We start from the raw sequence: 27,524 nt of genomic DNA on the forward strand, positions 1-27,524 counted from the left end.
CTGCAACCTCCACCTCCCAAGTTCAAGCAATTCTCCTGCCTCAGCCTCCTGAGTAGCTGGGATTACAAGTGTGTGCCATCATTTCAGACTAATTTTTGTCTTTTTGGTAGAGACAGGGTTTCACTGTGTTGACCAGGCTGGTGTTGAACTCCTGACCTCAAGTAATCTGCTCACCTCAGGCTCCCAAAGTGCTGGGATTACAGACATGAGCCACTGTGCCCAGCCTTGGCCTAATTCCAATATTGTTGTACCTCAGGGAACAGGGAGGAAAATTACTATTTCTTAAACCTATATTTATCCCCTGCACCCCAATCAAAACTTGGTTTCCATTTCCCCTAGAAAAAAAAGGCCAGAGATACAAACTTATGAAAAACAAATAAGTTAATTCTTTGGTTTTTGAGTTTTCAGGATCTTATACATAAAGGGGACTCTGAAGAGTAATTCTGGCAATTCAGTATATCTATGCAAATTTTTGTCAATTGAAAACTCTAGTATATACATCTATACGTATATCTAGAACCTCTTTTTAAAAAACATTGTATAAATTTAAGGAATATCTGTGCAGTTTTGTTACATGCATATATTGCATAGTGGTGATATCTGGGCTTTTGGTATAACAATCACCCAATAATGCACATTGTATCCATTAGGTAATGTCTCACCCCCCTCCTACCTTTCCAGCCTTCCAAGTCACCACTGTCAATTATTCCACACTCTATGCCCATATATATCCATTATTTAGCTCCCACTTGTAAGTGAGAACATGTGGTATCTGACTTTGTCTCTGAATTGTTTCACTTAAGTTAATGACTTCCTGTTCCATCCATGTTGCTGCAAAAGACACACTTTCATTCTTTTTGATGTTTGAATATTCCATTGTGTGTGTGTGTATGTGTATGTATATGTGTGAATACATCACATTTTCTTTATCCTATTATCTGTTGATATACACTTGGATTGATTCCCTATCTTTGCTATCGTGAACAGTGCTGCAATAAACGAGTGCAGGTGTCTTTCTGATATAATGATTTCTTTTCCTTTGGGAAGACATCCAGTGGTGGGACTGCTAGATAGAATGGTAGTTGTATTTATAGTTTTTTGAGAAATCTCCATATGGTCTTCCATAGAGGTTGTACTAATTTTCTGGAGCTACTTCAAGGAGCAGTCACTTCAAAACTTCACAACTCTCTTTAAGGTTACCAACCAATCCCTATATTTTCCTCAGCTGTAAACATGAATATAAATTTATTTTTTCTTAATTTTTTCATAGTAAATTCCTTTACTAAGATTTTAGTGTAATTTTTTTTTTTTTTTTTTTTTTTTTTTTTTTGAGACAGGGCCTCAATCACCCAGGCAGAAGTACAGTGGCACAATCATGGCTCACTGCAGCCTTGACTTCCTAGGTTGAGGTGATCCTCCTACCTCAGCTTCCCGGCTACCTGGGACTACAGACACTTGCCACTACGCCCGGCTAAATTTTTGTATTTTTGTTTTTAGAGATGGGGTTTTGCAAGTTGCCTAGGCTGGTCTCAAACTCCTGGGCTTAAGCCATCTGCCTGGCTTGGCCCCTCGAAGTGTGATTAGAAATGTGGCCCACTACATTTGGCTTTTAGTGTAATTTTGGAGAGAACAATGGTAAAAATGTTTGTTCAACCTACTGTCTATTCCTGGAGATTTATATTTTCATTTTTAATGGCAAATGAGAGGTTTAAGTTCATAATTACCAAATCATCAAAGTTTTACTTTGCCAATCTTCTTGCATTTATTTTATAAAAGGTATTTTCTACTTGAGATTGAAGATTATTTCTATTTCTTCTAGTTTATTTTTTAATTATTTGAGTGTTTACATTTAACTCAATTATCTGTTATTCAAGGATATAATTTGAGCTACATATCCAAACTGTTTTTTTTTCCAAATATAAAACTATTTTTCTTAACATTTATTTGCTTCATACTCATTGATTTGTGGTTTCCACTATACTATATATGTTCTAATATATACTTGTCTGATTTGCACAAAAGTTCAGTATATCTCTCCTCCCATGCTGTATTAATTACAGTAGCTTGGCCGGGAGCGGTGGCTCAAGCCTGTAATCCCAGCACTTTGGGAGGCCGAGACGGGCGGATCACGAGGTCAGGAGATCGAGACCATCCTGGCTAATACGGTGAAACCCCGTCTCTACTAAAAAATACAAAAAAACTAGCCGGGCGAGGTGGCGGGCGCCTGTAGTCCCAGCTACTTGGGAGGCTGAGGCAGGAGAATGGTATAAACCCGGGGGACAGAGCTTGCAGTGAGCTGAGATCCGGCCACTGCACTCCAGCCTGGGCAACAGAGCAAGACTCCGTCTAAAAAAAAAAAAAAAAATTACAGTAGCTTTCTAATTCCATGCATGCTTTTATAATGCTTATCTATTTATTCTAGTTTTAAAATAGATTTTCTCCCAAAATCTCATTAGAATCTTGATTAGAATCTGTGGAAAGCATAAGTACTATTCATTAAATAGTTTCTTTTTCTTCCTTTTTGTGAAGTGGCAAGTGGCTAAAAATCTTACTCTCTATGGTATGTGAGTGGAAGTTGTACGAATCTCACTTGCTTTTCTTACCTCTGCTCTAGTGATCGCCTAAGTTTCTAAGTGACAACAGTGAGCAGTGCCTCCCTGTTGATTAATTCCATTGTTGTTTAATTCCCCAGCATAATGTTGCCTATCCATAAAGAGAGAATTATGTTCAAGATATAAGCCAATTTGGAAGATCTAGGACTCTGTGACATAAGTGCTATAGGATTCATTCCTTCATGCAAAGAAGGGCAGGAGCTAATTACTGTGTTATTAAATGTATTCCAGTTGACTCTCTGGGCCGGTTCCACGTGAATATTCTTTCTCCACTTGATGCTCTGTCACCAAATTAGGCTTGAAATTCCTCGTCCAAATAGGGTTCCCAAGAGAGTTATGTATTGATCCCTGTCTTTGCATAGATTCCATGAGGAAGCCTTCGTTTTAGGGTTTAGCTTTCCTGCCCTTCCCTCCTGATCTGCACCCCCCAGCCATTTGAGATTTGTGCCTTAGAAAGAAGTCCCTATAACGATGATGCTGAGAAAGACCTTAGGCTCACCCTCGGCCTGAGGTCTTAGCTCCCTGTGGTTCTCATACAAATCACAATGAATCAAGGAAGCATCGGTTTGTACATGTGAGGGCTGATCCTGCCTATGCAAGGGTCAAAGCAGTTGCTTTTTCTTTCTTTTTAAGCTTTTCCCACCCAGACCCTTGGGGATCCACTGAGGCAGAGGTAAGTATGTTCCTTGGATATAAGAAAAAGTGGAACGGATATTTGCCTGTCCTTCTGGTGATCAGTGCAATGCTTTATAAAACATAATTTCCTCTTTCTTCTGGGTCTATAGCTAGGCTGTATTTCCCAGCCTTTCCTGCAGCTTAAGTGCCTTGGAATGTGGGTGAAAGTGATATATGATAGTTCCAGATCTAGCCTTCAAAACCTCTCTCACTCAGTGCTCATTTCTAGTCACGTCCAATAGAGGTTTGCAAGCCACTAGGAAAGGGTGGAGCCACTGGCTAGAAGGAGCCTGGGTGTTTCTTGCTAACTCACTGGACTGTGTCTGTGATAAAGAAACCACTATTATATTAAGATGCTAATCTTTATAGTTACCTCTTTTAACAATTTATCTTGACATCACAAAAATAATTCTAAACAAAATTATGTATTTTATATAGTAAATACTTTGGGGATGGGGTGAGAGTGGTGGTAGAAAAGAGTATGGTTTGTGCTTATCCAATATTAATTGCAGTCATGTATCACTGAATGATGGGGATATATTCTGAGAAATGTGTCCTTACACAATTTCATCATTGTGTGATTGTCACAGAGTGTACTCACACAAACCTAGATGGTATAGACTACTATACACCTAGGCCTTATACCTAGGCTATGAACCTGTACAGCATGTGACTACTGAATACTGTAGGCAACTGTAACACAGTGATAAGTGCTTGTGTATCTAAACACAGAAGGGGCATAGTAAAAATCCAATATAAAAGATAAAAATGGGACACTTGCATAGGGGACTTAACATGAATGGAGCTTGCAGGACTGGAAGTTGCTCTGCATGAGTCAGTGAGTGAGTGGTGAGAGAATGTGAAGGCCTAGGACATTACTATGCACTACGATAGACTTTATAAACACTGTACACTTAGGCTACACTACATTTATAAAAATATTTTTATTTCTTTTATAATAAATTAGCTTTACCTTACTGTAACTTTTTTACTTTATAAACTCTAGTTTTTTAACTTTTTGACTCTTTTGTAATAACATTTAGTTAAAACCGAAAACACATGGTACAGTTCTCTTTCTTTCTTTCTTTTTTTAGAGACAAGTTCTCACATGTTGCTTAGGCTGGACTTGAACTCCTGGGCTCAAGTGATCCTCTCACCTCAGCCTCCCAAGTAGCGGGGACTACAGGCACATGCCACCGTGCCTAGCTTTCTTTCTCTATATCTTTATTCTATAAGCTTTATCTACTTCTAAATATTTTCTTTTTTGCTTAAACTTTTTTGTTAAAAATGAATACCCAAAACACACATTAGCCTAGGCCTACACAGAGTGGGAATCATCAATATCACTGTCATCCACCCCCACATCTTATCTCACTGGAAGGTCTTCAGGGGCAGTAACACACATGGAGCTGTCATCTCCTAGGATGATGATGCCCTTTTCTGGAATCCCTTCTGAAAGACCTACCTGAGGCTGTTTTGAGTTAACTTAAAAAAGTAGAAGTAGTGACTCTCAATAGAAAAGTATAGTATAGTAAATACATAAACCAGTACGAGTTGTTTATTATCACTACTAAGTACTATGTACTGTACATAATTGCATGTGCTATACTTTATATGACTGGCAGCACAGTAGGTTTGTTTACATTAGTATCACCACGAACATGTGATTAGTGCATTGTGCTATGATGTTATGGTGGCTATAATGGGACTAGGCAATGGTAATTTTTCAACTCCATTATAATCTTAGGGAACCATTATATATGTGTTCCATTGTTGACCAAAATACTGTTATGTGGCACATGACTGTAGTTTACATTACTGAATTAGGTGAATATGAAAGAGTAATTAAATCATTTTATCTAAAATAAAAAGAAATTGATGAGGCTATTTTAGTATTATATGGTAGGTAAAAGACTAAAAATATCGAGTAATTTTATTAATGTCTATAACAATATATTGGGTATTTCTTCTTTATACTTATAATCCAAAATGTCTACCTCATATATAACTATATAATCATATTGTTTGCAACTTTTCTAATAAATTAAGAAACTAAATATCTTGCATTAAGTTACTTGAACTCACTCACTTGTATTAAGAAGTAACAATACTTTCATACAGAGGAACTCTTCTTGGCTAACTTGAAGCTTGACAAACTCCTGTGGGATCTGCCACATGGTAAGGCATAATGAATAGAATGATGATTCTTTCATCCGCTGTCTTGCACCACACACAATACACAAAAGAAAAAGCAACAGGAAAAAAAAAAATAGTGTCTCAGCCAGTTTAGGTAATTTATCAGGGAATATGACTTTGTTAATTACCTTACATATTATTGAGTATGACTACACTTTTAATAAACAAACCCAATATTTGGAGTTTTAAACATCTTCTAAACTTTTCACAATACTGAATTTTTGAGGTTAAGAAATCTTAAAATTAGAAAATTATATTAAATACACAGTGACCAAGATTAACATTGTTTCTCATTTTTTTTTAATCACATTTTAAATACCTAAACCAAGAAAACAGAGCAGAGATGTAGGAGTTGAGAATGTAGAGCTGAAGAATGCTCAGAAATATTTTATTTACTTACAATTTATTTTCTATGAAAACATCTATAATTTTGTGTGCAATTAAATAGGAGAAGTCAGTTCACAGAGCTTACCATATTTTGAACTTTTCTAGGGAAATATACAATGATACAGAAAAGAGCAAAAGAGGACATTGGCAAGCATTAATGAATGAAAGTTAAACACAAGTGCTGATGGCTGAGAAAATTTAATTAAGGCATTTTCTCAACCATGTGTTGTTTTATAATGTCCACATTAGTCAAATGAAGCTAGCAAAAATAATGAAAAGAAAACTAGATTTTGACCCAAAAGAGAGAACAAATCTCACTGTCATTCAAATTATTTGGCAGATTATATAATTCTTCTGAGAGTCAGTTTTCTGAACTGTACAATGAAGAATGCTGATTTCTTAATTATCTCAAGGAATTGTTGGATAAAATATAATGAAACATGAAAATTATCTAAAAACTGTAAAGACTTATAAAAATCTCAGTTATTTGGGATTTAAACATAAACTGGTCTTACTTTGTAAAACCGCTGCTTTCAGTGTGAGTTATATACTTCTAAGTCAGCATTCACCATTAGAACAATATAAACATTACCATGAAAAGATGCTTATTCAGTTAAAGGTTACATGTAGAAAATTAATTAAAATTATTTAAATACAAAACAAATTGAAATATTTATCTTTCAACTTTTAAAATAAATTACCAGTCTAATTTGTCATGAACGAAAAAAGAGGTTTTTACTTTTTGAATGTAAGTCAATAACAAAAATATTTCTCATTTATTTTATGATTGTCATTAGTACCAAACTATGAAATTTTAAATTGATAAATGAAACATTTAAGTTTATCTTTAAATATATTACTTGATACATTCTTGGTGTGTAAGAAATTTGGATTTGATACAGCTATATTTTGAAACGAGAAAAAAGTTCCAAATATCAAATTACCATAAAATGACATTAATATCATCATATCAAGAACACTAAATATATGATCCTCTATTGAAATACAACTTTCAAAATTATCCTATATGTACACTTATAATAACAAAAACAACAAAAGTTACTACTTACTCATTTAGTATTAGATCAGGTGCAAAATACAGCATCTGCCACTGACGTGTTTGTAGGATCTCCATCCTAGACCAAACACCATTAAGCTCATCCAAGAATACTGAATGAGAGTTATCTGGTCATCAATATGTAAGTTTCGAAAACCTACAAAACAAATTTAAAAATACAGTGACCATAAAAATGACTGGATTATATCAAAAATGTTGAAAGTACATATAAATCTGAAAATAGGTATAAGTAGGGTAGTGTTTTCAATCTCAACATATTTTTACACTGAAAATCAGAAAACATTAATAAATAATACAGCCTAAAATATCAGCAACTTTGGAAGTCACTTAAAATCAGTCAGTATGATTTAGCATTTCTGGGATTTTGCTAAGTGAATCCATTATCCATCACTCATTCATGCAACACCCATTTAATGAGAACCATTCATGTGCCAGGCACTGTATAAAAATGAAGATGAGTAAGACTCAATCCTAGCCTCAAAAGAAGCTCACAACTCAACAGGAGAAACAAGCACATGAGTGCTGGGGTAGAGAAGGTTAAAAGAGAGTGCATCAGTCAATCTGGAGGGAAGTCAGGAAAAAATTTCCAGAAAAAAAGAGAGATAATGCCTAAATGGAATATAGTCAGTTTGTTAAATCTCAGTTCTTTGGGATTTAAACATAAATTGGTCTTACTTTGTAAAACCACTGCTTTCAGTTGTGTTATATCTAATTTTCTTTTAACAACCCTTAACTATGTCTTGGGTAGATTCCACAGTCATCAGGTCACTTGAGTTCTCTGAAACCTAATCCAGTCTTGTTTTAAATTTCCATGTGGCTTAAGAGATTTAGAATCTGTGCATGTATTGGGGATGTGGTGTGAATGCTTTGGTCTTTCATCCTCTTTTAGGCTGTTCCATGGTGTTGGTGGCAGAAAGATGGCAAGGAAAGGGCAAATGAATCTTGACTTAATCATCACAAGTCTCTCCATGCCTTCCCAATTCTCAAGGGAAGATCACCAACTCAACAATGAGTAACTTAAACGTGAGAGAAGCAAAGATGTGTTTGGAGATGTAGGCTGGGTCAGATCATCCAAGGTCTTGCATGTCTACTAAGAAGCAATGGGAGTGACATAGCCTTGCAATATAGATAGATCCTTTTTAGCTATGTGGTAGGTGGATTCAAGGGAATAAGCCTGGAGTTAGGGAGGACAGTTGGGAGATACTGTCAAAGCCCAGGCGAGAGATGATAAAAGCCTGAAGTAAGTCAACACATCGGAATTAAGAGGAGAGAGTGCAGCAGAAAAATATTTAAAGGGAAAAATCAAAGACATTTGTCAACTGATTGCAGGTAGATGGGAAGAAGAAGGAATCAAATACATCTTTCAGTATTTTTATTGAACCGTAGATGATGATAACAGCATTGCTGAGATAAAACAAAGGAGAAGAAACTTGCTAGGGAGAAAATAGTTTTGGATAGGATTCAGCTGCACATATGAATTAGAAGTATGGGGAGATATCTGGGCTAAGAATATTAATATAAACTTGAAAGTTATTTATATCTCAGTGTAGCTGAAACAATGAAAATAGATAATTTTTAAAATTAAAGGTATAGAGACAATGTTTTTCTGAGAACATTGTGGTTCTTTCTATAAAGTTATTTTAAAAACATCTATTTTCTCTAAAAATCCACTGATGTTCTCACAAATAATCTGTTTCAAAAGTAAAACCAAAGCAAAACTTAATTCATTAGCTATCAAGAGCAAAAGAAAGTTATTTCCTGACAATGTTAATCATGTCAAGGTAGGTAGCAAAAAAGAAGGCTCTTCTCTTCATAGACTTCAGATCGTCCCATCTTCATGTGAATAGTAGAAAAATTGCTCTTCTCTTCTTAGAATTCCTTAGCCTTAATAAGACCAAAAACTCAAATGCATATTCATAGTAAGAGATGCCATAGTGAGCATTTACCTTTTACTGAGAAGGGATACTCTTCAGTGTCTAACTAAACTTCTTTTCTCCTTCCCACCTTTCCTTGCTCCCCTTCTCCCTCATTTCTTCCCTCCCTTCCCTCCTCCCTCCTTTCTTCCTTCCCTCCTTCCCTTCCTTCCTTTCCTCCCTCCCTCCCTTCCTTCCTTTCCTCCCTCCCTCCCTTCCTTCCTTTCCTCCCTCCCTCCCTTCCTTCCTTTCCTCTCCTCCTCCCTCACTGCTCTCTAATACCTTCCTTCTTTCCTTCCCAACTTTCTTCCTCCCCTCCTTCTTCCTCTGTGTGGACAGAGTTCCCCACTGGTTGTAGTTTTGTGAGAGCAAGTGCCCTACCTTCCTACTTTCCCACTGAGAAAGCTGGGTAAAGCTTCTCCTTCTCTGGGCTTGGGGCATAGGTTTGGCCCATGGAACATACTTTAACAGGAATTTGAACCAGAAAATACTAAAACAAAGACAAATATATGACTATTTATTCTTGATGGTGGTGGTGTCCAGATAATGAGAACCAATGGGAGGATTTGTGATGCTTGCTTTTTAGCCCTTCAGATGTGCCTTGGCTTCTGCCCATATTCTAAGCTTGTCCTCTAGCTTCTATTCAGTGAACCCCTGGTGTCCCCTCAGTAAATTATTTTTTTCTTTTTCTTTTGTTTTTAAAAGGGGTTTTTGTTGTTGCTTGTGTGTTTTATAATTAACATAGTTGATTTTTATTACTGGCATCCAAGAATCCTGGTTTACTCAGGTGCAGAAAGACTCTCTAAATAACCAGCCAAAAAATTTTCTGGCTTGCAATTTTTATAATTTTTAAAATTTGCGTATGACTTAAATGTGTCTTCAAGTATAGGTCTACATAATAACTTTGAAAGAAAATTATAAAGCTCGACACAATAAATGTAATACATAAATGCTGCTTGTAAGTCAAATATTTAACAGACTACAAAAATGGGTAATTTTGTGATAAAATTTAGAATCATTTGACAAGAGATCAATGAATTGTCTTAATGTTTAAAGAGGAAGACTTTCTAAAGGGAGGCACATATAAACGTCCCTATTGCTGATCTGTCTTCACAAGTCGGAAGGAATTCAGGACAGAAGACCCAAGTTCCAGTCCTGGCTCTACCACTCACTAACAGCCACTTTGGAAACATCACTTATTATCATTGAATCTAAATTTCCTCATGAGTAAAATCACAATGACAATGATAACTAACTCAGTGAGTTGCTACGAGACAAATGGGATAATTATGCACATTGTAGAACACTATGGAGATATTTATTATTAGTCTATCAATGCAACAGAATTGTTCATTGGAGTAATACTGTATGAAATCCACCAGTCAGTCTAATGGAAAGTCTGTAATACTAAAACACAATGGCATTAAAAAAATGTTAAGAGGCATTTTATACATTATAGAACCTATAAGAACTAAAGTATAAATGTTAATAGTAGTGAAAAAATTGTAAAGATAAATTAAATTTTTATCTGTTTGTTCTGGAATATATATTTTCCAGAATATATATTTTATGTTGTTATATATAACAAATTATATATTTCATATAATACAAAAAATGGGCCGGGCGTGGTGGCTCATGCCTGTAATCCCAGCACTTTGGGAGGCCAAGGTGGGCAGACCACGAGGTCAAGAGATTGAGACCATCCTGGCCAACATGGTAAAACCCTGTCTCTACTAAAAATACAAAAATTAGCTGGACATGGTGGCACACGCCTGTAATCTCAGCTACTTGGGAAGCTGAGGCAGGAGACTGGCTTGAACCTAGGAGGCTGAGGTTGCAGTGAGCTGAGATTGTGCCACTGCACTCCAGCCTGGTGACAGAGCAAGATTCCATCTCAAAAAAAAAAAAAAAAAAAAAAAAGGCTCATAGAAAGTTACTTAGTTTTAATTAATCAGATGTATCAAAACATTAACCCAGAGTTCACAATAATCTCCACAAATACATTTATTATTCTCTATATCTTTCTCGGTGAACTTTATAATTTTCTAAAAAAAGTATATTTAAATATTTGACTTAACTATGCTATAATTTTTCACTTCAGGCATTTGTCTTATGTTAACCTTTGAATAGTTTTAAACATTTAAACATTTTAGAAAATTACATAACAATTAAATTGCTCTTTATCCAAAAACAGATCCTGTCTACATTTACATGTTCACATTCACGTTATCCTACTCTTAGTTTTTGTTTTTGTCTTTTTGCTTTTTTCTTTGTTTTCGCATTCTGGGACTAGAAATCCAGGCTTACTTTTATTTTATTACAACATTAAAGGCAAATCTTATTATAATAACTTTAAATTTATAAAATTACCAATATTTATAGCAGAAACTATATTTCTGTTTGACAGAATGGAATAGAACTCAGAAAATAACCTTTATTTACTCCACCTTTTACAGTGCTTATCTGTGATAAATGTACAATGTTAAATTGACTTGAACATGCCTAGTATAGAAATGCTATTTTCTTCCTTATTAACTGTAATATCATTCATTACTTTATGCTGAAACAAAGACGGGAACACTGAGATCAAATTCCCAATGATGATAATGATCAGGCAAACTTAGTACATTTGAGATGACCAAAATGAAAAACCTTCACATAGAGAAGTGATGGATTATCACTAATTGTGTTTAACAAATGTTAAAAAAAAAAATACTCTTTTCCTTTTAAGTGACTTGACCTGATAATTTTTGACAAAAGCCCTGTTACAGCTGTCCAATTTTAGCTTAAAGAATTAACAGAAAGTGTATAGTAAAGAGATGGCCTGGGCTGGGTGTGGTGGTTCATGCTGATAGTCCCAGTGCTATGGGAGGTGAGGCAGGAGAGTCACTTGAGGCCAGGAGTTTGAGACCAGCCAGGACCCAGTCTCTACAAACCAATTTTAAAAAGCCTGTCCAGGTGTGGTGGTGCACACCTGTAGTTCTGGGGAGGCTGAAGTTACTGGGGAGGCTGAAGCAAGAGGATGGCTTGAGCCTAGGAGTTCTAAGCTGCGGTGAGCTATAATCATGCCACTGCACTCCAGCCTGGGTGACAGAGTGAGAGCCTGTCTCAAGAAAAAAAAAAAAAAAAAAAAAGACAGCTTGTATGACATACTAAGTTCCCCAATCTTACTCCCAGAGTTTTGATAAAATATGTAGGTTTTGGTTCTGTAAAAAATGTCATGTAATTGAAACAGATGATCTACAACAACAATGGCAGAGCATTAAATATCTGAGCACCTTCTGACACAAAGCGTCAACTTTCATTTCAACAAGTATCAATGTTGGGAAGCACAAAGAAGCTTCAATACTACAAGTATAACCACCAACATATGTTTGATGATTTATTCTGAATAAGAACTTAATGTCTAACAACCTAAGATAGTATAATTCTTTGCATATCAATTCTGTAAATTAAATTTCTATAAATATTCTTTAAGCACCTATTTGGGAGGAAGCATTATACTTGCAATTAGGATCAAGATTAGAAAGATGCTGTTTCTGCCTTTAACACTATAGGCTTGTGAGACAGATAGAAAAGTAGAACACAATTGTAACTCAGAGTCATAGTGTTAGGGTTGACAAGCACAAACGAGACAAGGGAGGGTAGAGGGTTTCCTCACCCAGTCTAGGAAGGCTCAGAGAAATCTTCCCAGAGGAAGTGACAAGTAATGCGAATCCTGAAAGACAGCTACAGGTCAGTCAAAGGAAGATGTGGGAAAAAGAGATGGGCTGCCAGGTAGGAAAAATAATATGGGCAAGAGAAGGAGGCTAGAATTTGATCAAACAGCATTTAGGGAACTAAATCTTAGAGTCGTGTGAAGAGGAATGATGAGAGATAACACTGCAAATTCAGGAGCCAGATCACAGAAAGCCCTTGCATATTGAGGCTATGGAGTTTGGATGCTATTTGGAAAAAGAAATGGAAAATACGACTGATTATAATTGTTTTAGAAAAATGATTCTGGGGGTAGAATAGAGGATCATTTGGGGGCCATGTGAAATTGATGGTAATAGAATCAGTTAGAAGGCTGCAACATGAATCCAAGTAAAAAAAGACAAGGACCAAACTAAGGGAAGTAGCAACAGAAGTAGCATGTATAATGCATCATATATTTAATAAGTGGAGTTGATAGGATTTGACAATTTATTGGATAAGGGGTGAAGGAGAAAGTGAGTCAAGGATGATACCAAAAATTCTGGCTGAGGTGCCATTTCAAGATATTGAAAAAGGCCTTAGGTTTCTGGGGTCATGTTGACTTGGAAGTCATCTGGGTGGAGTTGTGTAATAAGCTGTTGAAAGTTCAGTAGTTTTGTAGAGGGTCTGGCTAATACTATGTATTTAGGAGTCATCACAATATAGTGGTAGTTGAAGACAAAACTATGAATGAGCTTACGCAGACTGTGTAGAATGAGAAATGACTGGAAAAGATAGAATTCAGAACACAAATTTATAGTGTGGGTGGAAGAACAAATCCACACAGGAGTCAGGAAGTGTACATAGGGAGAGAAACATATCTACCTGGAAGCGAAGTGACAAATGCCTAAGCAAGACTTTTAGCAAGAAATAGTTACTCTGCCCACAGTCCCAGATGTAGGTGCAACACATTAAGGGCTGGAAATATTCATCTGATTTGACAAGTAAAAATTTTTGTTGCCATTGGCAATCATAATTCCAGTGGAATAAAGTGTGAGAAAAACAATTTTTTTAGTCTTTATCAACACATTTATTAAGGCCTTTACTCTCAGTATGCTACTCTCATTTCTCTCTCATCATTTTTTTCTGAACAGCAATAATTTAATTTACTCTTCTGATTCGGGAAGGAAGAGAAAAAAATCCTTTGTCAAGATGCAACAACTGTCACTGACTCAAAAGTTGTTTTGGCATGCTTCAAAAGCAGAAAACCAAGGCAAAATACTGTTCCAATATTCTGATACTAATAACTGCAAGCAGTCTGGTGAAATGACACAAATAAATAAAGTATGTCCTAAAAAATGCAAGGCTTAAAAATGTCAAAGCATTGAACTAAATGGAGTTTTCACTAAATTAACTGAAATATCAAGACAAAATTTGTGCAACAGAAATGTTTCCGTCATACCCCCTCTGTCACATCAATTTCACTGCAATGTATTGATGTACAGGATGAGGACAATTTAAAGGTGATACTGAATTGTGAATTAGTACTTTTAATTTAAACTCTAACACCTACAGTAAATTTTAAGACCATCCTTGATCAGCCTATAACTTATACCTCTAAGTTTACTTTCCATTATTCAGTTCAAAATAAATTTATTGTCAATGTTTTCTTAGCATTTGGGTGATTAAATTCCCTGAAGGCCAGTACTTACTGTAGCAGTGTCTGAGGGACCGTATGTACAAATGTGTTTTCTCAATCCGTAGCTACTCAAAACTTTAATTACTACCCTATGGGGAGACTGTATAAAATTTTTGATGTTACTAAGGGAACCCCACACTTGAAAAGGTTGAGAACTATTAATATGCTGGTTTAATGCATTATTCACCAAACCTATATCATGCTTTTTTATTTCAGCCATACTGTTCCTTCTATCTAGAATGCTTTCTCTTATCATAATTTATCAGTCTTGTTTCTCCTGCAAGATGAGGTTTAACTGACATTTTTGTCTCTGAAGTCTTCTTTAGTCCTTGAAGCCAAAAATGTTCTTCTGCCCCCACTTTCATTATATCTGTATCTTATATCACTTTTACATAACACTATAGTTGTTTGGGTATCTTCTCTCTCCCATTGGATTGAATTTTCCTTAATAGAGGGAATATGTCTTGTTCATTAAAAAATTCAAATATAGTTTTGCTCTACATTTCAAATAAGAAAATATTGCCCACTGAAGCTACAGATAAAAGTCAATGTAAAATCATTCATTGGCAATGCATCCTAAGAAATGTTTTCTAAATGTGCTGACATAAGTTTAGAGCATCTTACAAGTCTCTATTAAAGAAAATGGGGTGGGGCGCGGTGGGTCATGTTTGTAATTCCAGCACTTTGGGAGGCTGAGGCAGGCAGATCACTTGAGCCCAGGAGTTCAAGACCAGCCTGGGTAACACAGTTAAACCCAATTTCAACTAAAAATTAAAAAATTAGCCGAGCAAGGTGGCACATGCCTGTAGTGTCCCAGCTACCAGCTAATCAGGAGGCTGAGGTGGTAGGATAACTTGAGCCCAAGAGGTCCGGGCTGCAATGAGCCAAGATCGTGCCACTGCAGTCTAGCCTGGGCAATAGAGTGAGACCCTGTTTCAAAAAAAAAAAAAAAAAAGAAAGAAAGAAAAGAAAAGAAAGAAAAAGGATATATGTGAAATATTTTTGAAGAAATATAAACTACCATTATTATAAGAGATCCAAGATAATGGACGAGTATAGACAAAGGAGAAATGAGAAAGCCCTGACCAGGCAATAAGAATTTTCTAGGTGTCTTCATAAATGCCGTCACCTTTGTTATGATGGTCATTCTGTATCAGATCTTAATGTGACTTCCCGAATACAGTTTTCTATTGTGAAAGAATGATCTGATCTGTTAATATATGTTCCTAGCAACATAAGTATTATGTATATTTATATTGTGTGTGTGCATGCATGTGTGTGTGTGTGTCACTGTAAATAAGCAAGTTAGTTGACATTCTGGCTTATTAGTGAGGCTCACTTAAAAAAGTCTGTCTTCCACAGACTTACTTTGCACATGAGTGAATGAATGAAATAAATTTCTTTTACATGCAAAACTGATGACCAGATGCTAGGATGTCCTGTACCAAAATGCATTCACACCATGAGCCCAGCCTTGTGGCTTTTCTTTCTAAACCACTGTTTAATTATTAGATATTGCACACAGCAGGTACATAATAGACATTTATTGAGTGAATAAGTGAATAAAAACTGTAAGCTTATTTAAAGTCAATTGAAATCAGTTTTAAGTAGCTAATGATACTAAATTGCTTTCTATACATATATCCCTCCAAGTCCTTTCTCAGAGGTCAAATAGTCACTCTATTTAACTGGCCATTTTCATAATTCATTCAGTAGTGCAAACCATGAAAATATGGTTTTAAAAGTCCACAGGCCACAAGACACTTTGATAATCTCAATGTTTCCCTGTTTGCAATTAATGGAAACAGTATGGGTAATACTAGTGTTGCCATTATTCTGATTTACTAAACAAAAATTACATTTTGCAGCATTAAAAAAGTTGCCACCAAATTCAATGTAAGAGTTTTCTCTCATTCCTTTTTGAGGCTGTGTGGGGGTCAAAAAATTCTGACAGACAACTGTTTCCAGTTAAAAAGGTCACTTAGCTTTTATCCAAAGTGAATAAGTCATCTTTTCAAGTATAACTGGTTATTTTCTAATGTTGCCAGCTGATACTAGAATCTTTTTAAACAGTAAAGAACCTCCAACATTGCAAACAAAAGGAATATAAACTATATCAACAAAAATCAAAGAAATCATATTTTCCAAATAATAGAACAATGGAGAAAAATTAAACACATGTTTAAACACTCATTTTTAAATAGAAAAAGTTCATCAATGCTCTTGGGTTATTTTTATTTATTAAAGCTCTGTCAAGTTTGATAACCACTATGTGATAAAACCTAAACATTCAGAATGTTCAAAAAGTTATTATCTGTTTAAGGCCTTTCAGTGAGACCGAAGTCAGTAAGAATCTGGGCATTTTGATTTTTCTGTAAAATTACTTCATCTCCACTAGAACACTGAATTCTATTAACTTTTCTTAATATGTATGTTTTTAAAAGATTCAACAAATAGGTATCTATTTTTCTTTCTGTTTCATGTAATTGAATTTTCGGTAACAATTCATCTATTGTATTTCAAACCTTTCAGGTAGAATAATAACTGAGAGTTACGTTAAGGCAAATTGGGAAGAAATTCTTTTTCTAAAAGAGCCATTGAATTTACTTGGGGACTAAAAGGACATAATATGTTTAATTCTTGATCAGATATTAGAAAAATAATTTGGTCTATAGCAGTACAAGGGTATTACTGATGTGAAGAGAATGTAGTTTTTTAAAAAGTTCTATTCCTAATTATTGGAGGAATGCCTTCACAAACAATTGCTATACATGTATTCTCCTGGCTCTGCAGTCTAAGATTTAACCAAATGAGAATTTCATCCTTGTTATTCTTTCAAGTACTTGGCTCCTACAGAGCTGTGGTGAGGGAGCAAAAATAGCTGATAAGTAAAGTGACTGAAATTCTTCTGTGATGATATAATCCAAGTTCTCTCTGTTGCTGGGTGATATACTCCCTTTGTCTGGGTAAAATTAAAGGAATAGTGACTAGAGATTCTTTTCTCTGTATGCTATTATTTTTTTTAAAGTAGTTTATGTTTAGGAATTCTGTTTTCTCCATTTACTTCTGACACCTTACTGTACTCTGAATACTATTTTGATTTCTTGTATGACTTTATACATTCAGTTTTATTTTCAACCAAATAAGGTTGGTTGAATTAAGGTTTAGAATAAATGGGGCATTTGTAAAAAATGATCAGTTTATATTTCTGAGCTACCATAATATCTGTGGTTGAACACGTAAACCTAAGCTATTTCTTATTACCATAAGTTTAATGTATGCAATTTCTGACTCATCGATAAGACTCAGTGTGTTCTCTATTTGTTTATATTTCTACAACACATATTAGGGTCCCAGACAAATATTTTGAACTGCTGAAACACATACTATCATACACTGTTTTATGTTGTAGTTAATTTACTGCATAGTGTTTTAACAATCTACTAATACAACAAACAGTACATTTTTTATTACATGCTGTATATAAAAATTTTTATTACCTGGCAATGATTTAGACCACTTGACTACTGAAAGAAGTTGCCTCTCGCCTAGTTGATTAAGACTTGTCAGCAAAGAACTGGAGGTGTCAGGTTTTGAGTTGTCATGTCCTGCATAGATCACATCTGGTTCAATGCTCATTAACAGTTTGATCAGTGGTGGAATCAACTGTATGTCTTGACCTGGTGAAAAAGTGAATCTCTGGCTTAGGACTTGGCTTTCATTTGGAATGCCCACTGGTTGTGGGAGAGCAACAGCATCTAGTGCTCTCATAACTCTGACTTTATTGAACTTTTTAAATTTTCGACCTACAGAGAAGAAAAAAAAGGAGGTTCATGTAAATATATAGAAACTCCATATCCCAGATAATATTATTTTTCCTAAATCTTAGAATCATAACACTATACATTTTAGCATCAGTCGAATAGAATGAAATGGAATAAAAATGTTAGATATTAAAATTACAAAAAAATAAATTAAAACGTGACGCTTGATTAAAAAAGTTTAGGCCTCAGACTTGGATTCAATAATTAGTTACATCAACAATCAGTGGGTGGGTGGGGTGTGGGTAATTATACCAGTATTCTGCAGGGGTTATGGAGCTGTGTAGGAGAAGATATGAATAAAAAGACAAAGAGTTTTAGTAGAGACTAAACTCAGTATGGGTCCATATTCTGACAGAACAGCCTTCCAAAAGCTAATGCTACAGACTACATTAATTGAAACTTAGTCTATAGTGGCTGTTAAATCTTCTTTAGGTTTTATTCTTTTAAGAATGTGTTAAAAGAAAAGCATTTGTTTGCCAGCCCCACAAAATCTTTTTATACAATTTCAGTGGGTTCATTGATATCTTAAAATCAATCCAGCTCTACTTTTATGAGATCTAAGATTCAAAATTAATAATCCTTTTTCTAAATTAATGAAAGAGGAAGTTTACACCCATGCTGGTCAGATCACATTTGTATTTCTGGATGATTTCTAGAGTTTCTACTTTGATGAATTCTGATATGTTAGGGGAAAAAGATGGATGGTGAGATGAATAGAATCTGCTTTATGAGAAATGATTGAAGGAGAGAAGGATGCTTATTTGGGCTGCTGGTAGTTCACAGATGCCTTGGGGAGAATTAGAGAAAGTTCTGGTGATGTGATATCAGGCTGGATTCAGCCCTACCTGCTTTGTGCCAGGCAAGGGCTACTTATCAGTGTGAAGTGGCTGTTTAGCCAAGGGAAGGCTGACAACTGCAATTATCTAAGCAGAGGTTGCAGTCTGCTGGCTCTAGTATCTGATCATGGCCACAGATATGCTTTGTTTGGCTCAGACAATGCTGACCAGAATTATGAGACCATCCGTGAATTACTTAGGTGGCAACAATCTGTTAAAGCTTAGTTGCAATGGTTGCCTTTGGATGGGGCATGGGTATTCCAGTTTGTCCAGTTCCCTCCACAAAGTGGTGGTATGCCAATGGTCTCTTTTCTTAAGTCTTGTCACTCTAGCCACTTGTTTACCTGGTCTCTGTAAACATTTGTCTCTGAGATTTCTGAACTCAGGGTATTGTCATAAAGAAAAAGGATCATACTTGTTCTATAAAACCCCAAGGAATGGCCAGGCATGGTGGCTCATGCCTGTAATTCCAGCACTTTGAGAGGCCGAGGTGGGCAGATTACCTGAGGTCAGAAGTTCGAGACCAGCCTGGCCAACATGGTGAAACCCCGCCTCTACTAAAAATACAAAAATTAGCTGGGTGTGGTGGTGGGCACCTGTAATCCCAGTTACTCCAGAGGCTGAGGCAGGAAAATCACTTGAACCCAGGAGGCAGAGGTTGCAGTGAGTCAAGATCATGCCATTGCACTCCAGCCTGGGTGATAAGGGAGAAACTCCGTTTCAAAACAAACAAACAAACAACAAAATAAAAGCCCCGACGGGTTGAGCTAGAACTTGTAGGAGATGGGAAAACAAAACAATTGCCACAGTTAGAAACAAAGAGGATTCAAAATTATTTGCAGAGATCAAATGAGCTTTCTGGGGGAAGGAATGAATCACAAAGGGAAGGGAAGGAACTGTTACGGAGTATATAGTATATGCCAGGAATTGTGTGTGTGTGTGTGTGTGTGTGTGTGTGTTGTGTCTAAGGGAAGAAAATGTTAAGAAGAGGGCTAAAGTTTTCCTGTCCTTGACTATAATCTTCAACAAAGGCACCACCTGTTTGTCATCTTTATTTTCTCCAGTGTCTTTTGGTAATACATGTCTGCTAAATGAATGAAAGAATACATTACTGTCTTTTCCATCTCCCACTCTGAATATCTTGTCTTTATTATCTATTATTTATTAGTTGTCTCTCATTCAAGCTGATGGATGAGGTTTTGAGGGATTGAATCAGAAGCTGAGGTAATGATTTGGGAGAGGCTTAGGGGGAATAAAGCCCCATTTGGAAAATATTTTCTTTGTGGCCAATCTACAGTATGGCTACCCCTGTACTCTGCCTTCCCTCCTGTTACAGTTCATATTCCTGACATTTCAGTACCAAATCTTAGTCCTTGTCACCCACTCAGGGACTTTTCTCTGAAATCATCTGCCCTCTTGTCTGCATCCTCTAATAGTCCCTCTCACACATAATCTATTCCGTGGAGAAACATCACTCTCTCCATTTCCTCTCCTCCAATTCTCCCTGGAACCTTCTCCAGTCAGGTCATTCCTCTCCTTATCCCAACCAAATTATTCTTGGCAAGGCCTTCAAAGATTTCTAAATGTTAAAAAACAATGGCCAATTCTCACTCCTGGACTTAACCCGGGTAAGTACTTAACACATTGATCATTTCCGTCATCTTTTAACGCTCTTATTCATTTGGCTTCCACATATTTCATTCTTGTAGTCACTCTTTCAGTCTCTCTGTCTAGCTGTTTTTCATCTTCTCAACTTCTAAATCTTTGAGTACCCTGAGCTCAGTCCTCAGACTTCTCTTAGATAACTATGCTCTCTTTCTAAGTGTCTGCACCTAGTTCTATATCTCTAATATCATCTAGACATTAATGATTACCAAATTTACAGGCCTAGTCCCAGCTTTTCCCAGAAACTCTAGAATCAACTATCCAACTGTATTCTCAGTATCTCCACTTGTATTTCTTTCTTTCTTTTTTTTGTTTTTTTGTTTTTTTGTTTTGTTGAGACGAAGTCTCACTCTGTGCCCAGGCTGAAGTGCAGTGGTGCGATCTTAGCTCACTGCAACCTCCGCCTCCCAGGTTCACACCATTCTTCTGCCTCAGCCTCCCGAGTAGCTGGGACTACTCAGCACCCGCAACCATGCCCAGCTAAATTTTTGTATTTTTAGTAGAGATAGTGTTTCACCGTATTAGCCAGGATGGTGTGGATCTCTTGACCTCGTGATTCCCCCATCTCGGCTTCTCCACTTGTATTTCTAACAGACCCCTCAAATTACTATGTCTAGAGCAGAACTTTGATGCATTGGCCCAAACATGCATCTTCCAGATTTATAACTTCATCTACACCTGCTCTAGCCCCAAACTCTAGAGTCATTGATACCTCACTTATTTTCTCACCTCATATCTAATACATCAGCAAATCTGGTGGATAACGATGAAAATATAACCCAAATTCAAATTCCTGTTTCCACTGCTTGCACCATAATTTACATCCTCACAATCACAGTTGGACTACTGTAACATATGCTGGCTGGTTTCCCAGCTTTTGTTTTTTGTAGCCTATTTTCTACACAACTTTAAAGACTTAAATCAGACGATGTCATTCCTTGCTTAGAATGAAGTTAAAATTCTTACCAAGCTCTACAAGGCCCAACTTACTCTTGCATAGTCTCTCTTCTATTCTGCCTCATGCTCCCTTCATATTGATGCCCATCTTGCCCCTGAAGTGTGTTTCTGCCTTGGGGTCTTACACTGACAGTTTCCTCTACCTGAAATGATTTTTTCCTTGGATATTTGCATGGCTTGCTTCCTCACCTAATTTATATTTCTGCATATCACCTTACCAGATAGGTTGTTCTTGTCTATCCTGTAGATATTTATAACATATATATCCAGAATATACAAAGAATTATTACAAATCAGAAAGAAAAGGCATGAACAGATATTTCACAGAGGAAGAAAAATATAGACAACAAAACACAACGATATGACTGACCTCATTAGTAACCAGAGAAATGCAAGTAAGACCACAATGAGACATCATCTACCTAAAATGGCAAAGACACAGAATACAGAAACACACAAAACAATAAAGAGCTGCCATGGAGTGTAAACTACCACTTTAAAAACAATCTAGCATTAGCTAGTAAAGCCCAACATGATCATGTATTACAATCAGAAATTTCATGCCCAGGTTTGCAGGTTACCTATAGAAACTCTCACACATGAGCCACCAGAAGACATGTGCAATAATGTTCACAATTGAACTGTAGGTAAAGTACAGCAAATACCAAGTGGAAGCACATGTTAATACATGAGAATAAATAAATGGGAGATATTCATACAATGAAATCATACAGTGTAGAAAAAAAGCAGAATAATAGAAATCAAAACAAAAACCACACAAATATAATATTAGGCAGTAAGATCAAATTGCATAAATATACATACCATTTCTATGGAGTAGAAAAAATATCTCAAAACTAAAAATATATTGGTGAGAAATACATAGATATTGAAAAATACTATAGAATAATATAAGAAAATGACCAACTCTAAATTAAAGATATAGAGGTTTCTGCAGAAAGGGAAAGAGGAAAGTGATATACATGCAATCAGTTTCAAGTGTAGTGAAATATTTATATTTTCCTAAGCCAATTGAGTCTAGAGGTGGATACTAATCTTATTGTTTCTATGTCATTTGCTTTATATGTGTTTTTTGTATGACTAAAATATTTTATATTAAAAAGTATGGCTTATTCTTAGTATACAAAATCAATGTGCAAAAATCACAAGCATTCCTTTACATCAATAACAGAGAAACAGAAAGCCAAATCATGAGTGAACTCCTATTTACAACTGCTGCAAAAAGAATTAAATGCCTAGGAATACAACTTACAAGGGATGTGAAGGACCTCTTCAAGGAGAACTACAAACCACTGTTCAAGGAAATCAGAGAGGACACAAACAGATGGAAAAACTTTCCATATTCATAGATAGGAAGAATGTATATTGTGAAAATGGCCATAGTGACCATAGTAATTTATAGATCCAATGCTATCTCCATCAAGATAATATTGACTTTCTTCACCAAATTCGAAAAAACTACTTTAAATTTCATATGGAACCAAAAAAGAGTCCGTACAGCCAAGACATCCTAAGTAAAAAGAACAAAGCTGGAGGTATCATGTTAACTGACTTCAAACTATACTACAAGTCTACAGTAACCAAAACAGCATGGTACTGGTACCAAAACAGATATATCGACCAATGAAACAGAACAGAGGCCTCAGAAGTAACGTCACAAATCTACAACCATCTGATCTTTGACAAACCTGACAAAAATAAGCAATGGGGAAAGGATTCCCTATTTAATAAATGGTGTTGGGGAAACGGGCTAGCCATATGCAGAAAACAAAAGTGGACCCCTTCCCTATACCTTATACAAAAATTAACTCAAGATGAATTAAAGACTTAAACATATGACCTAAAATCATAAAAATCATAAAATCATAAAAACCCTAGAAGAAAACCTAGACAATATCATGCAGGACATAAGCATGGGCAAAGATTTCATGACTAAAAAACAAAAGCAATGGCAACAAAAGCCAAAATTGACAAATTGGATCTAATTAAACTAAAGCCCTTCTGCAGAGCAAAAGAAACTATCATCAGAGTGAACAGGTAACCTACAGAATGGGAGAAAATTTTTGCAATGTATCCATCTGACAAAGGACTAATATCTAAAATCTAAAAGGAACTTAAATTTACAAGAAAAGAAAACATCAAAAAGTGGGTGAAGGATATGAACAAACACTTCTCAAAAGAAGACATTTATGTGGCCAACAAACATATGAAAAAAAGCTCATCATCACTGGTCATGAGAGAAATGCAAATCAAAACAACAATGAGATACCATCTCACACCAGTTAGAATGGTGACCATTAAAAACTCAGGAAACAACAGATACTGGAGACGATGTGGAGAAATAAGAAAGCTTTTACACTATTGGTGGGAGTGTAAATTAGTTCAACCATTTTAGAAGACAGTGTGGTGATTCCTCAAAGATCTAGAACCAGAAATACCATTTGACCCAGCAATCCCATTACTGGATATATGCCCAAAGGATTATAAATCATTGTACCATAAAGACACATGCACATGTATGTTTATTGCAGCACTATTCACAATAGCAAAGACTTGGAACCAACCCAAAATCCCCATCAATGAGAGACTGGATAAAGAAAATGTGGCACATATACACCATGGAATACTATGCGGCCATAAAAAGGAATGAGTTAATGTCTTTTGCAGGGACATGGATGAAGCTGGAAACCATCATTCTCAGTAAATTAACACAAGAACAGAAAACCAAACACTGCATGTTCTCACTCATAAGTGGGAGTTGAACAATGAGAATACATGGACACAGGGAGGGGAATGTCACACATGAGGGCCTGTTGAGGGGTGGGGAGCTAGGGGAGGGATAACATTAAAAGAAACATCTAAAGTAGAAGATGGGTTGTTAGGTGCAGCAAACCACCATGGTACATGTATACCTATGTAACCTTCACATTCTGCACACGTATCCCAGAACTTAAAGTATAATACAAAAAAAAAAAAAAGTCAGGGGGTTGCTGGCTGGCAAGATGGCCGAATAGGAACAGTTCCAGTCTGCAGCTCCCAATGAGATCATCGCAGTAGGTGGTGATTTCTGCATTTTCAGTTGAGGTACCTGCCTCTCTCATTAGGACTGACTAGACAGTAGCTGCAGCCCATGGAGGGCGAGCCAAAGCAGGGTGGGGCATTGCCTCACCCAGGAAGTACAAGGGGTGGGGAAACTCCCTCCCTTAGCCAAGGGAAGCTGTGAGTGACCATGCTGTAAGGAACAATGCATTCTGGCCCAGATGCTACGCTTTCCCCACAGTCTTTGCAACCCGCAGACCAGGAGATTCCCTTGGGTGCCTAAACCACCAGGGCCCTGGGTTTCCAGAACAAAACTGGACAGCCATTTGGGCAGACACTGAGCTAGCTGCAGGAGTTTTTTTTCATACTCCAGTGGCACCTGGAATGCCAGTGAGACAGAACCATTCACTCCCCTGGAAAGAGGGCTGAAGCCAGGGAGCCAAGTGATTTAGCTCAGCAGATCCCACCCCTATGGAGTCCAGCAAGCTGAGATCCACTGGCTTGAAATTCTCACTGCCAGCACAGCAGTGTGAAGTCGACCTGGGATACTGGAGCATGGTGGTGGGAGGGGTGTCCACCATTACTGAGGCTTGAGTAGGCAGTTTTCCCCTCAGAGTGTAAACAAAACCACTTGGAACTTCAAAGTGGGTGGAGCCCACTGCAACTTGGCAAAGCTGCTATAGCGAGACTGCCTCTGTAGATTCCTCTCTGGGCAGGGCATCTCTGAAAGAGGCAGCAGCCTCAGTCAAGGGCTTATACATAAAACTCGCATCTCCCTGGAACAGAGAACCTGAGGGAAGGGGTGGCTGTGGATGCAGCTTCAGCAGACTTAAACATTACTGCCTGCTGGCTCTGAAGAGAGTAGCCGATCTCCCAGCACAGCACTCAAGCTCTGCTAAAGGACAGACTGCCTCCTCAAGTGTGTCCCTGACCCCTGTGCCTCCAGACTGGGAGACACCTCATACAGGAGAGCTTTGGCTGGCAATCTGGTGGGTGCCCTGCTGGGATGAAGCTTACGGAGGAAGGAACAGGCAGCAATCTTTGCTGTACTGCAGAGTCCGCTGGTGATACCCAGGGCAAACAGGGTCTGGAGTGGACCTCCAGCAAACTCCAGCAGACCTGCAGCAGAGGGGCCTGTTAGAAGGAAAACTAACAGAAAGGAACAGCATCAATATCAGCAAAAAGGACATCCACACAAAAACCCCATCTGAAGGTCACCAACATCAAAGACCAAAGTAGATAAATCCACGAAGATGAGGAAAAACCAGCCCAAAAGGCTGAAAATTCCAAAAATCAAAATGCTTCTTCTCCAAAAGATCACAACTCCTCGCCAGCAAGGGAATAAAACTAGATGGAGAATGAGTTTGACAAACTGACAGAAGCAGGCTTCAGGATGTGGGTAATAAGAAACTCCTCAGAGCTAATGGAGCATGTTCTAACCCAATGCAAGGAAGCTAAGAACCTTGAAAAGAGGTTAGAGGAATTGCTACCTAGAATAACCAGTTTAGAGAAGAACATAAATGACCTAATGGAGCTGAAAAAAACACAGCATGATAACTGCGTGAAGCATACACAAGTATCAGTAGCCAAATCAATCAAGCAGAAGAAAGGATATCAGAGATTAAAGATCAACTTAATGAAATAAAGCATGAATACAAGATTAGAGAATAAAGAATGAAAAGGAACAAACAAAGTCTCCAAGAAATATGGGACTTTGTGAAAAGACCAAACTTACATTTGATTGGTGTACCTGAAAGTGATGGGGAGAATGGAACCAAGCTGGAAAACACTCTTCAGGATATTATCCAGGAAAACTTCCCCAACCTAGCAAGACAGGTCAACATTCAAATTTAGGAAATACAGAGAACAGCACAAAGATACTCCTCAAGAAGAGCAACCCCAAGACACATAATTGTCAGATTCACCAAGGTTGAAATGAAGGAAAAAATGTTAAGGGCAGCCAAAGAGAAAGGTCAGGTTACCCACAAAGGGAAGCCCAACATGTTAACAGCAGATCTCTCTGCTGAAACCCTACGAGCCAGAAGAGAGTGGGAGCCAATATTCAACATTTCTAAAGAATTTTCAACCCAGAATTTCATAGCCAGCCAAACTAAGCTTCATAAGCGAAGGAGAAATAAAATCCCTTACAGACCACCAAATGCTGAGAGATTGTGTCACCACCAGGCCTGCCTTACAGGAGCTCCTGAAGGAAGCACTAAACATGGAAAGGAACAACCAGTATCAGCCACTGCAAAAACATGTCAAATTGTAAAGACCATCAATGCTAGGAAGAAACTGCATCAACTAACGGGCAAAATAACCAGCTAGCATCATAATGATAGGATCATATTCACACATAACAATATTAACCTTAAATGTAAATGGGCTAAATGCCCCCAATTAAAAGACACAGACTGGCAAACTGGATAGAGTCAAGACCCATTGGTGTGCTGTATTCAAGAGACCCATCTCACATGAAGAGACACAACAGGCTCAAAATAAAGGGATGGAGGAATATTTACTAAGCAAACAGAAAGCTAAAAAAGGCAGGGGTTGCAATCCTACTCTGATAAAACAGACTTTAAACCAATAAAGAGCAAAAGAGACAAAGAAGGGCATTACTCTGGTAAAGGGATAAATTCAACAAGAAGAGCTAACTATCCTGAAAATATATGTACTCAATACAGGGACATACAGACTCATAAAGCAAGTTCTTACAGAGCTATGAAGAGACTTAGATGCCCACATAATAATAGTGGGATACTTTAACACCCTACTGTCAATATTAGATCAATGCGACAGAAAATTAACAAGGATATTCAGGACTTGAATTCAGGCTCTGGATCAAGCAGACCTAAGAGACATCTACAGAACTCTCTACCCCAAATCAACAGAATATATCTTCTTCTCAGGACCACATCGCACTTATTCTAAAATTGCCCACATA

At 37.0% G+C, this 27,524-nt stretch overlaps 1 protein-coding gene across 1 annotated transcript in view; it reads right to left on the reverse strand.

Annotated features, from left to right (window-relative positions):
* Positions 1-27,524, reverse strand: part of PGR (progesterone receptor) — a 90,905-nt gene that overhangs the window by 5,639 nt on the left and 57,742 nt on the right. The window contains 4 exon segments of the mRNA XM_033205821.1: positions 5,377-5,507; positions 6,941-6,977; positions 6,980-7,084; positions 17,736-18,041. Of these exon segments, the coding sequence (XP_033061712.1) occupies positions 5,377-5,507; positions 6,941-6,977; positions 6,980-7,084; positions 17,736-18,041 (579 nt within the window).

This window comes from Trachypithecus francoisi, unplaced genomic scaffold, assembly GCF_009764315.1.
Source record: "Trachypithecus francoisi isolate TF-2019V2 unplaced genomic scaffold, Tfra_2.0 Lachesis_group8, whole genome shotgun sequence".
In the NCBI taxonomy this organism is placed as follows: domain Eukaryota; kingdom Metazoa; phylum Chordata; class Mammalia; order Primates; family Cercopithecidae; genus Trachypithecus; species Trachypithecus francoisi.